Source organism: Lathamus discolor, chromosome 4 (assembly GCF_037157495.1).
Source record: "Lathamus discolor isolate bLatDis1 chromosome 4, bLatDis1.hap1, whole genome shotgun sequence".
Classification (NCBI taxonomy): Eukaryota; Metazoa; Chordata; class Aves; order Psittaciformes; family Psittacidae; genus Lathamus; species Lathamus discolor.
Window position 1 is genome coordinate 127,783,808 of NC_088887.1, and position 11,789 is coordinate 127,795,596.

The 11,789-nt window shown below is 63.8% G+C and overlaps 1 protein-coding gene across 3 annotated transcripts; it reads right to left on the reverse strand.

Annotated features, from left to right (window-relative positions):
* Positions 1-937: 937 nt before the first annotated feature.
* TRIM3 (tripartite motif containing 3) lies at positions 938-11,556 on the reverse strand. 3 transcript variants are annotated; one of them, XM_065679020.1, is made up of 12 exons: positions 11,474-11,556; positions 10,540-10,710; positions 7,476-7,713; positions 6,937-7,088; positions 6,370-6,550; positions 5,116-5,842; positions 4,043-4,146; positions 3,800-3,967; positions 3,551-3,719; positions 2,787-2,857; positions 2,319-2,459; positions 938-1,577 (listed from the first exon to the last, which is right to left on the reverse strand). In XM_065679020.1, the coding sequence occupies exons 2-12, from the start codon at positions 10,668-10,670 to the stop codon at positions 1,425-1,427; spliced, it is 2,235 nt and encodes a 744-aa protein (XP_065535092.1). In that variant the 5' UTR covers positions 10,671-10,710; positions 11,474-11,556; the 3' UTR covers positions 938-1,424. The 3 variants fall into 3 exon arrangements, with proteins under 3 accessions (XP_065535092.1, XP_065535093.1, XP_065535094.1); XM_065679021.1 differs by lacking the exon at positions 11,474-11,556 and adding an exon at positions 11,278-11,350; XM_065679022.1 differs by lacking the exon at positions 11,474-11,556 and adding an exon at positions 11,294-11,327.
* Positions 11,557-11,789: the final 233 nt, after the last annotated feature.

Sequence of the window (11,789 nt, forward strand, 5' to 3'; positions counted from 1 at the left end):
CAGCCCCGCAGAGCCCGGCGCAGCCCTGCGCAGCCCGGTACAGCCCGGTACAGCCCTCAGCGCTCACCTTGCCGGGGCTTGCGCGGTGCCTCGCGCTCTGCAGCGAGAGCGGCACCAGGAGCCAGAGCAGCTGGGACTGGGACAGGGACAGGGAACGGGAAAGGGAGAGGGATAGGGACGGGTATGGAGAAAGGGACAGGGGCCCGGACAAGGACAGGGACCAGACCCAACCAGCCAAAGGCCGCTCTGCACCTCAGCCCGTCACTGGGACAGAACCAGGGCTCACCGGAGGGGCCGGGCTGGGCCAGGGCCGCTCAGGGGTGTGGGCACTGCAGCGGGAGTGGGTCCATCCCCCGGAGCTTCAGGTTCTCCATGCGCTGGTCCCATACCCACATCACTGGTGTCACGTTATGACCTCCATCATCTCCATCATCCTCATCATCACCACCATCTTCAGCATCTTCATCATCGCCATCATCTTCATCCACTGCTCCATCCACTGAACCGCTTGTCTTAGTCCACACGTGTGGGGACGCACAGCACAGACCAGCCCAGTGCAGCAGCCCTGTGCAGCCCAGTGCAGCCCTGTGCACCCCAGTACAACCCTTTGCAGCCCAGTGCAGCCCTGTGCATCCCAGTACAACCCTTTGCAGCCCAGTGCAGCCCTGTGCATCCCAGTGCAGCCCTGTGCATCCCAGTGCAGCCCTGTGCAGCCCAGTACAACCCTTTGCAGCCCAGTGCAGCCCTGTGCAGCCCAGTACAGTCCATTGCAGCCCAGTGCAGCCTGGGGGTCCTGATGTGGTCACCCCAGTACAGGGCCCCCACCCCCGGCTTCACCCCAGTGATGCCCAGTGAAGGCGAAGACCCCCCTGCACTGCCCCACACAGACAACCCAAGCCCCACATCCCTCCCGCCATGGGGCTGGCACTGCTGGGGGTACTTCCAGAATACTTTATTTTGTACATAGAGTTTGTCAGCGTGCGGCCGCCCCACAGAGACCCATAGAGACCCACAGAGCCCCATAGAGCCCCACCGAGCCCCACCAAGCCCCATAGAGCCACACCGACCCCATAGAGCCCCACATGGACCCACCAGGCCCCACTCGGCCCCATAGGGCTTCACCAAGCCCCACCAGGACCCACAGAACCCCACCATGGGGCAGCAGGCACGTGCGGTCGCCCCACATCTGGGGCTCAAGCCACAGGGGGCAGCTCCCATGGGGCAACCCATAGCCACCCCTCAGCCCCCCCAGGTTCCCCAGCCGTGGGGCTGTGGCCCTGCCTTGGGGCAGGAGGAGGGCACGACCATGGACCCCAGATAAAGTGCACGTGAAGGCCTGGGCAGCATCTGTGGGGCAGCCCCAGTCCGTGCCATGGGGTGGCCCCAGCCCGTGCCGTGGGGTGGCCCCAGCCTGTGCCGCGGTGCTACTGCAGGTAGCGATAGGCCTTGAAGCAATGGTTGCCCGAGTCAGCCACCACGACGTGGCCATCGGAGGTGAGGGCCAGGCCCTGCGGCCCATACAGAGGATCCGCTGCTGTGTTGATGTAGGACAGGAAGGAGCCCGAGGAGTCAAACACCTGCAGGGACAGGGACAGGCCCCAGTGCCTCCAGTGTCCCCACGGCCCAGGCAAACCCTATCTCCATGGGCACCCCTGCCATGGGGCCCTGGACCGTGTCCCTGCTGCAATGAGCCCACTCTGGGGCCACAAACCCCATCCCTGGATGGGCTGAAGGATGGGATGAGGACAGGGATGAGGCTGGGATGGGGGTGATGGGATGAGGACAGGGATGAGGCTGGGATGGGGGTGATGGGATGAGGATGGGGATGAGGCTGGGATGGGGCTGATGGGATGAGGACAGGGATGAGGCTGGGATGGGGGTGATGGGATGAGGATGGGGATGAGGCTGGGATGGGGCTGATGGGATGAGGACAGGGATGAGGCTGGGATGGGAGTGATGGGATGAGAACAAGGGATGAGGCTGGGATGGGGGTGATAAGCACAGGGATGAGGCTGGGATGGGGCTGATGGGATGAGGACAGGGATGAGGCTGGGATGGGGGTGATGGGATGAGGATGGGGATGAGGCTGAGATGGGGCTGATGAGATGAGGACAGGGATGAGGCTGGGATGGGAGTGACAGGATGGGGACAAGAGATGAAGTTGGTATGGGGGTGATAAGCACAGGGATGAGGTTGGGATGGGGGTGATGGGATGAGGCTGGGATGGGGGTGATGGGATGATGACAGGGATGAGGCTGGGATGGAGGTGATGGATGAGCACAGGGATGCAGGTGAGTACAGGGCCACGGGATCAGTACCTGGATGCGGCTGTTGCCCCAGTCAGCCACGATGATGTTGCCGTTGGCATCCACAGCCACCCCAGTGGGGGCGTTGAACTGGCCATTGCCCTCCCCGTGAGAGCCGAACTTGAACAGGAACTCACCATCTGCACTGTAAACCTGGGGGGGGGGTCACTGCCCGGCACCGGCACCGCACATGGGACACAGGACATGGGATGCGGCACTGGCACCAGCACATGGGACATGGGATGCAGGATGTGCGACACAGGATACGGGACACAGGACACAGCACACGGGACACGGGACATGGCACACAGTGCAGAGAACACATCACACGTGATGTGGCACACAGGACACGGGATGCAGAACATGGCATGTGGCACACGGCATGCAAGATGTGGGACATAGGACACAGGACATGGCACATGGCACACAGGACATGGCACACAGGATATGGCACATGGCATACCGGACGCCACTACTCACCTTCACGGAGTGGTTGTGGAAATCAGTCACCACGATCTCATTCTTGTTGTTGACGGCCACGAAGTGGGGCCCTAGCGGGGACAGGGACAGTGAGTGAGCACCGTGGGCAGCCGGGGGGGACGTAGCAAGACCCAGAGACCCAAGACAGCCCAAACCTGAGCCTGGAACCCAAAACAGAGCAAACTCAGAACCACAAAGAGAACCTAAACCATGAACCCAAATCCCAAATCACAGCCCAGTATCTGACTCTGCCCTGAGACCTGAACCACAACTGGAACCCAGCCCAGAACCACCAAGAGCCTGAGCCCAGAAACTGAATCCAGAGCAGAACTCGAGCTTGGACCCTGAGCCCAGCCACAGCCCCTGCCCTGTGCCCTGGGGCTGCCCAGAGCACACACTGAGGAGCGCATGATGAGGGGCACACAGTGAGGGGCACATGGTGATGAACACACGGTGATGGACACATGGTGATGGACACGTGGTGATGGATGCATGGTGACGGACGCGTGGTGATGGAAGCGTGGTGAGGGACACATGGTGATGGACACGTGGTGATGGACACGTGGTGATGGACACGTGGTGATGGACGCGTGGTGATGGAAGCGTGGTGATGGACACGTGGTGATGGACACGTGGTGATGGACACGTGGTGATGGACGCGTGGTGATGGACGCGTGGTGATGGACGCGTGGTGATGGAAGCGTGGTGATGGACATGCATTGAGGAGCATGCAGTGAGAAGCACAGCATGGCTGTGGCTCGCACCTGCGAACTGCCGTTCGGCTGTGCCGCGGCTGCCAAACTTGGTGACCAGTTTGCCATTGGACTGGAAGATGAAGACACAGCAGGCCTTGTTGTCCACCACGATGATGTGCCCGTTGCGATCCACTGCAACGCCCTTGGGGCCCATCAGCCGCCCGGCACCCAGCTTGGTCTGGGATGGGAACAGGGCCAGGAGTCAGGGTCGGTGCGGAGCCGTGTCCCCACTGCTGCTGCGTCCCCCCCTCACCTCACCTTGAACTTGCCCTCGGGGGAGAAGATGCTGACCCAGCGGTTGTCGTAGTCGGCGATGATGATGTCCCCGTTCATGTCGACAGTGACACCGGTGGGGCGCTGGAGCTGACCGGGGGAGCGGCCCCGCACCCCGAAGCGCAGCCGGAACTGACCCTCGTTGGAAAACACCTTTTGGGGGTCCCCAGGGGGAGGGTTAAGTGGGTCAGAGACACATGGTGGGGCCGGGGCCGTAGCGGGTCTTACCTGCACACACTGGTTATTGCTGTCAGCCACCACGATGCGGCCACTGGAGGAAGTGGAGATGCCCTGGAGGTTGGTGAACTCGCCCTTCTCCCGGCCTCGGCTTCCTGCAGGCGGGGGGAGCCATGGGGGTCAATGGGCATCAGTAGGCGCATAGGGGTTCAAGGAAGGTCAAGGGGAGTCAAGGGGGTTGAGGGGGATCAATGGGGGGCAGTGGGCATCAATAGGTATCAAGAAGGGTCAAGAGGAGTCAATAGAGATCAGGAGAGGTCAATGGGATCAATAGGGTTCAATGGGCATCAACTGAGGTAAAGGGAGGTCAAGGAAGGTTAATGGGAGTCAATGGGGTCATGGGGCTTAATGGGAGGTCTATGGGAGGTCAAGGGTGGTCAGAAGGGGTCAACGGGGCATCAATGGGGGCCAACAGAGATCAAGAGAGGTCAGTGGGTGTCAGTGAGCATCAATGGAAGTCAATAGAGGTCAAGGAGGGTCAATGGGGGGTCAAGGGAGGTCAAGGAGGGTCAGTGGGGGTCAAGGGAGGTCAAGGAGGGTCAGTGGGGGTCAACAGAGATCAAGAGAGGTCAACAGGCATCAATAGGGGCCAACGGGCATCAGTGGGTGTCAGTGGGGGTCAATGGCTATTAATAGCTGTCAATAGTTGTCAATGGGGTCAACAGGAGGTCAATGGGGGTCAATAGGTGTCCAGGGGAGGTCAAAGGCAGTCAGTGGAGGTCAATGTCAGTCCATGCTGTTCAGCGGGTGCCAATGTCAGTCACTGTTGGCCAATGTCAGTCACTGTTGGCCAATGTCAGTCACTGTTGGTCAATGTCAGTCACTGTTGGCCAATGTCAGTCACTGTTGGCCAATGTCAGTCACTGTTGGCCAGTGTCAGTCACTGTTGGCCAGTGTCAGTCACTGTTGGTCAATGTCAGTCACTGTTGGCCAGTGTCAGTCACTGTTGGTCAATGTCAGTCACTGTTGGCCAATGTCAGTCACTGTTGGCCAATGTCAGTCACTGTTGGCCAATGTCAGTCACTGTTGGCCAATGTCGGTCATGGGGCCCCGCTGGCGCTCACCCACACGGAAGATGAGCTCGTCCTCGATGGGGTTCTCCTTCTTCTTGCCGGTGCTGTACATGCTGGAGGGCCTGCGCACAGCCTTCTGCCGGATGTGCCCCCCGCTGCTGGGAGACTTCACACGGCGCTTGACATCGTCGGGCGAGGGCGGCACGTCGGAGGCTTTGACAGCGCGGGCGCGGAAGGGGCTGCCGCGGATGGGCTGCCCATAGAGCAGGATGGAGAGCAGGAAGTCGCCCTCGGCGCGCGGCGTGTACAGCAGCTCGTAGGTGCCGTTCTTGTTGTCCTGCACCTCGGCCTCGGCCGCGGCCCCGTCTGGTGCGGTCACCTGGAAGCGGAGCCGGGCGCTGCCGCTGCGCACCAGCTCGCCATCCTTGTCCTTGGTGGTGACGCTGAGTGAGGCGGGCTGCCCCACCACGGCGTGCCGCAGCCCCTCGCCCGTGGCCACCGTGTGGTGCGCGGTGGCGCTGGTGGTGACCAGCGCGCCCAGGTTGAGGATGGACTTGCGCAGCCCGTCCGTCTCCACCAGGTAGTCGAGCTGCGCGTTCTGCTGCGGGTGCTCGGGGAAGTCGCGCGCCGCCAGGTCCCGCAGCCGCTCGCTCATCTGCTTCTGCACCAGCAGCACCTCGGGGGCCGTGCCGTGGCGCAGCGCCTGCTCCGTGAACGCGCAGCTGCTCAGGATGCTCTCCTGGCCCCGGCGCAGCGCCTCCAGCTGCGCCTGCAGCACCTGTGGGCACCAGCATGTCACTGTGGGGCAGGGGCGTGGGGACACGGGGATATGGGTGCACGTGGGCGTGAAGCATGGGGTTATGGGGATATGGGGACATGGGGATAAGGGACGTGGGGGCTTGGGGATATGGAGGCATGGGGCATGGGGACATGGGGCCACAGCAGTGCAGGGGTATGGTAACATGGGGGCTTGGCAGCACAGGGCCATGCAGCACAGGGGGACAGTCATGCAGAGACATGGTGTGGCAGCACAGCAACGCGCGGGCACGTGGCACAGGGGCTTGGTGGCATGGGAACACGCAGCACGACAGCACGGCAGTGCCGGGGCGCAGGGGCACAGGGGCTTGGCACCACACGGGCTTGGCACCACACGGGCTTGGCACCACGCGGGCTTGGCACCACGTGGGCTTGGCACCATGCGGGCTTGGCACCACGCAGGCTTGGCGGTGTGGGGGCGCCGCGGCACGGCCACAGGCAGCACCCCAATGCGGCTCCCCCCATGCAGCTCCTCCGTGCCCCCCGCACCCGGTGCTTGGCGCCGCACGCCGCCTCCAGGTCGCGCAGGAGCAGCCCCCGCCGCTGCCGCAGCGCCGCCTCCAGCTCCTCGAAGGTGCCGCCGATCTCGGCCGCGGCCTCGTCCCGGCGCTGCAGCAGCTGTTGGCTGATGTCCGACACCAGCGCCGCGGCCGCCGCCAGCTGCGGGAGCCTGCGGGGACGGCGTGAGCCGGGGGGGACAAACCCAGCGGGACCCCAACCCCAGCGGGACCCCAACCCCAGCGGGACCCCAAGACCCCCCCAGGCGCCCCAAACCTCCAAACCCACCAGCACCTCCAGGCTCCCCAAGGAACCGAACCGGATCTCCCGGACCCCACAAACCCACCGGATCCCGGACCCCTCAAACCCGCCAGGACCCCAAACCCACCGGCACTCACAACCCCCGGACCCCTAAACCCACCGGGACCCCAAGCACACCAGCACCCACCGGCACCCCTAAGCCTCCGGACCTCCTGACCCCCGAACCCACCGGCACCCCAAGATCCCCCGTACCCCACGGCCCGAGGTGTCCCCGGCCCCCCCCGGCCCCGGCCGTGCCTGCTGCGGACGGCATCGAGCTGTCTCTGCAGCGCCGCCTTGTGGTGCTCCACGGCGTCGCGCAGGGGCGCGGTGCCGTGCTCCCGGTGCTCGCCCTCGGTGCACTCGCGGCACACCGCGGTCTCGCAGGGCTCGCAATAGAACTCCATCACCTGCGGGAGGGGGAACGGGCGCTGACCCCATGAACCCCCCCCATCCCCACAGCCCCCCTGAGCCCGCTCGGATCCCTGCAGGCCCCAGACCCCTACAGCAGCCCCTGGACCCCTTCAGCACCCACAGCCCCCGCAGACACCCCCCACTGATCCCCTACAGCCCCCATGAGCCCCCCAAAACCCTCCAGCACCCCCATAACCCCTCATCCACCCCCCCCAGTCCCTGCAGCCCCCCCAGCCTCTAAGGCCCCTTCTCCCCTCCTGGACCCCCAAAGCCACCCCTTGAGCACCTACAGGCCCCCAGACTCCTCCAGTTGCCCCTGGACCCCCCAAATCCTTGAAGCCTCCCCCGTCCCACAGTGCCCTCCCAGTGCCCCCCGGTGCGACCTCTCCGTGGTGGTTGGGGCAGCAGAGCGGCGGCGCGGGGCCAGTGCCCAGGGGCCCGGAGCCGGGGGCAGGGCCCGGCGCGGCGCTGTCGGGGTCCCGCTGCAGCACCTCCATCAGGTTGGTGATGAAGAAGTTGTTCTGCAGCGCGGGCACCCCTCGCTCCGGCAGGATCGAGGTCTGGCGGCACACGGGGCACGAGAGGGACAGGCTCTGAGCAGGGATGTAGTTCTGCAGGCACCTGCATGGACAGACAGGGATGTAGTTCTGTAAGCACCTGCATGGACAGACAGACAGACACACAGGGATGCAGTTCTGCAGGCACCTGCATGGACAGACAGACACACAGGGATGTAGTTCTGTAAGCACCTGCATGGACAGACAGACAGACACACAGGGATGTAGTTCTGCAGGCACCTGCATGGACAGACAGACAGACACACAGGGATGTAGTTCTGTAAGCACCTGCATGGACAGACAGACAGACACAAAGGGATGCAGTTCTGCAGGCACCTGCATGGACAGACAGACAGACACACAGGGATGTAGTTCTGCAGGCACCTGCATGGACAGACAGACACACAGGGATGTAGTTCTGCAGGCAGACAGACAGACGGGATCAGGGCCATGTGGCAGGAGCAGAGGGATGGGGCTGAAGGGACAGGTGAACATCAGGATGGACAGATGGACAGGAGGATGCAGCTCTGCGATGGGGATGGACAGACAGATGGGGGTCAGGATCCACAGAGATGGATGGATGGGCAGGGGTCAGGGCACACAGGGACAGACAGACAGAAGGGATGGGGTGCTCGAGGCAGCAGCAGGGGATGGGCTGGCAGCGGGATGGACAGATGGACAGGAGGGATCCCATTGCGTGTGGAGCAGGAGCAGAGGGATGGAGCCAGAGGTACAGACGGAAGGACGGACAGACAGGAGGGATGCAGCTCTGCAGGCACCTGCGAGGGACAGACGGACGGACAGCAGGGATAAGGGTGTGCGGAACAGCAACAGGGGAATGGGGGGATGGATGGATGGATGGATGGATGGATGGATGGATGGATGGATGGATGGATGGATGATGGAGGGATTGATAGACGGATGGATGGATGGATGGATGGACGGACGGAGGGATGGATGGATGGATGGATGGATGGATGGATGATGGAGGGATTGATAGACGGATGGATGGATGGATGGATGGACGGATGGAGGGATGAATGGAGGGAGGGAGGGAAGGAAGGATGGATGGTTGGATGGATGGAGGGATGGACAGAGGGAGGGAGGGAGAGAAGGAGGGAGGGAGAGAGGGAGGGAGGATGGAGGAAGGGAGGGAGGGATAGATGGGTGGATGGATGGATGGATGGATGGAGGATGGAGGGAGGGAGAGAGGGATGAATGGAGGGAGGAATGAATGGAGGGAGGAATGGATAGATGGATTGGATGGATGGAGGGATGGATGGATGGAGGGATGGAGGGATGGATGGATGGAGGGAGGGATGGATGGAGGGAGGGAGGGATGGATAGATGGATTGGATGGATGGAGGGATGGATGGATGGAGGGAGGGAGGGATGGATGGATGGATGGAGGGATGGATGGATGGAGGGAGGGATGGATGGAGGGAGGGATGGATGGAGGGAGGGAGAGATGAATGGATGGAGAGATGGAGGGATGGATGGATGGATGGATTGGATGGATGGAGGGATGGAGGGAGAGATGGAGGGAGGAAGGGATGGAGGGAGGAAGGGATGGATAATGGATGGATAATACATGGATAAGGGAAGGATAATGGATGATGGAGGGATGGCCAGGGCAGGAGCAGAGGGGTGGACAGTGGTACAGGGGGGATGCAGCTCTGCAGGCAGCTGGGCAGGCATAGAGAGATGGATGGACAGATGGGGGTCAGGGCTGTGGGGGCAGTGGGCCCCGGGGCGATGCTGTGGCACACTGGGGTGCAGATAGACAGTGGGACAGGGGGCAGGGGCAGGGGGACAGGAGGGGAGGGCTAAGGGGGCCGGGCTGGGCTTGGGGGTTTTGGGGTGTCTGAGTGTCTCTGGGTCATTGCACTGAGCCTGCAAGAGGGACAGGACCCCCAATGCCCCCAGCACTGGGGGGCTGTCGCAGGGCTCAGGGGGTTCTGGGGCAGGCCCCATGTGAGCGAGGCCCCACATTAGTGAGGCACAGGGGGGCTCAGACCTGCCTCTCACTGCGGGGGGTCTGGGGGTGCAGTGCAGTGTGTGCAGTGAGGGTCCAGTGCCTGGAGGGGCTGCAAGAAACCTGGAGAGGGGCTTGGGACAAGGGCCTGCAGGGCCAGGCCAAGGGGAATGGCTTGAACCTGCCCGAGGGGAGACTGAGCTGAGCTCTTAGGCAGAAGCTCTTCCCTGTGAGGGTGCTGAGGCGCTGGCACAGGGTGCCCAGAGAAGCTGTGGCTGCCCCATCCCTGGCAGTGCTCAAGGCCAGGTTGGACACAGGGGCTTGGAGCAAGCTGCTCCAGTGGAAGGGGTCCCTGCCCGGGGCAGGGGTTGGGAATGGAGGGGCTTTAAGGACCCTTCCAACACAAACCAGGCTGGGATTCTGGGATTCCATGCAGTGCAGTGGGGCACAGTGGGTGCAGTGGGTACAGTGCAGTGGGTACAGTGAAGTGGGGTGCAGGGGGTGCAGTGCAGTGTGGCACAGCAGCCCCAGCTCATTTCCTGCAGGAGGGACAGGCAGAGAACACTGCGGGGATGCGATGCAGTGCCGTGTGGATGCAGCGAGGTGCAGTGGGTCACAGCAGGGTTGCAGTGCAGGTGCAGTGGTATTCAGTGGGGGTGCAGTGGGTGACAGAGGGGTGCAGTGCAGGTGCAGTGCAGGTGCAATGTGGGGCCCGGGGGCTGCAGGAGCCCAGCTCCCCCCTGCAGGAGCTGGGGGGGGCACAGCAGGGCCAGGAGCAGCAGAAAGCATGGGCGGGGGGATGCAGCAGGTGCAGCGCAGCCCAGGGGAAGCAGGGGGGAGCAGAGGGTCACAGTGGGGTGCAGTGGGGCTGTAGGGGGGTTGCCGTGGGGCACAGTGGGGCGCGGGGGGGCTCACCTCTCACAGAAGGTGTGCAGGCAGGGCAGCACCTTGGGGTTGCGGTACCGGTCCAGGCAGATGCTGCACACCAGGAACTGTTGGTCGATTTGCCGCACCACGGGGCTGGCGCCGGCCTCGCGTGTGGCCATGGCGGCGGCGGCGGCCCCACGGCGGCCCCACGGCGTCAGCCTGCAGGGACGGGCAGTGGGCACCCCACAACACCCCACAGCCCCCAGCCCCACGTTGGTGCCCACTCACCCCCTGGCCCACATGCTCTGGGGGGGCTCCCCCTTAGCCCCACCATGCCCACAGCCCCAGAGCCAGCCCCACACCAGCCTAGGACAGCCCCACATGTCCCCATGACCCCTAGCTCTGCCCTGCACAATGCATTGGGGTGAGCAGCACCCTTATCCCTGCCTGCCCCATGGCACCTGCTACAGGCCCCACAGCACCCACCCCGCAGCCCCATGGACCCACTACCTCACCCATGGCACCCACTCCCTTGTCCTACAGCACCCACCCCCTTGCCTACCATACGGCATCCCCTGTCTGCCCCACGGCGTACACCCCCCTGCCCCATGGCACCCGCCCCCTTCTCCTACAGCACCCGCTGCCTGCCCCACAGCATCCCCTGCCTGCCCCACAGCACCCACCCCTTTACCGTACAGCCCCACTGCCTGCCCCATGGCACACATCCTACCCTATAGCACCCTACCCCTCCCCTGCCAGACCCACACCCCCCACCCCTACACGCACACACTCAGCCCCACACCAGCCCCACTGCGGCCGCTCCGCGATTCAGGCCCGGACCCAGCCCCGCCCCGGCCGCCATTATGGGACCGGCTCTGAGGTGCTGGGGGGGGGACACACACAGACACACACACAGCGCCCCACATCTCCCCATAGCGACCCACAGCCCGTGCCCATAGCCGGCCCCACAGCGGACACTCACCCCACACGCAGCCCCCAGCGCGCTGCGGCCCCCGGCGCATCCCGAGCGCGGCAGGGATGGGCAGGGGAGGCCGGGACGTACCATGGAGGAGCTGGAGGGGGAACACTCGCTTTCCCCCCTCACTTACTACACGGGATCTCCCCCCTCCGGTGACCCACAACTTGGGGGAGAGACGCGTCGCAAGCGACGCGTCTCTCCCCCAAGTTGTGGGTCACCGGAGGGGGGAGATCCCTTGGAAAGTGTGGAGCGAGAAGCGCACCCCCCCCCTTTGCACGCAAATGGTCGCGCCCAGTGCCTCCGCAGCCCCACCGCATCC

Coding starts and splice junctions, on each gene's coding strand:
- TRIM3 (XM_065679020.1), bottom strand. CDS start 10,670: ATGGCCACACGCGAGGCCGGCGCCAGCCCCGTGGTGCGGCAAATCGAC. Junction 2,858..3,550: donor AGCCGAACGGCAGTTCGCAG/GTGCGAGCCACA, acceptor TGTCCCCGCTAG/GGCCCCACTTCGTGGCCGTC. Junction 2,460..2,786: donor TCCACAACCACTCCGTGAAG/GTGAGTAGTGGC, acceptor CCCCCCCCCCAG/GTTTACAGTGCAGATGGTGA.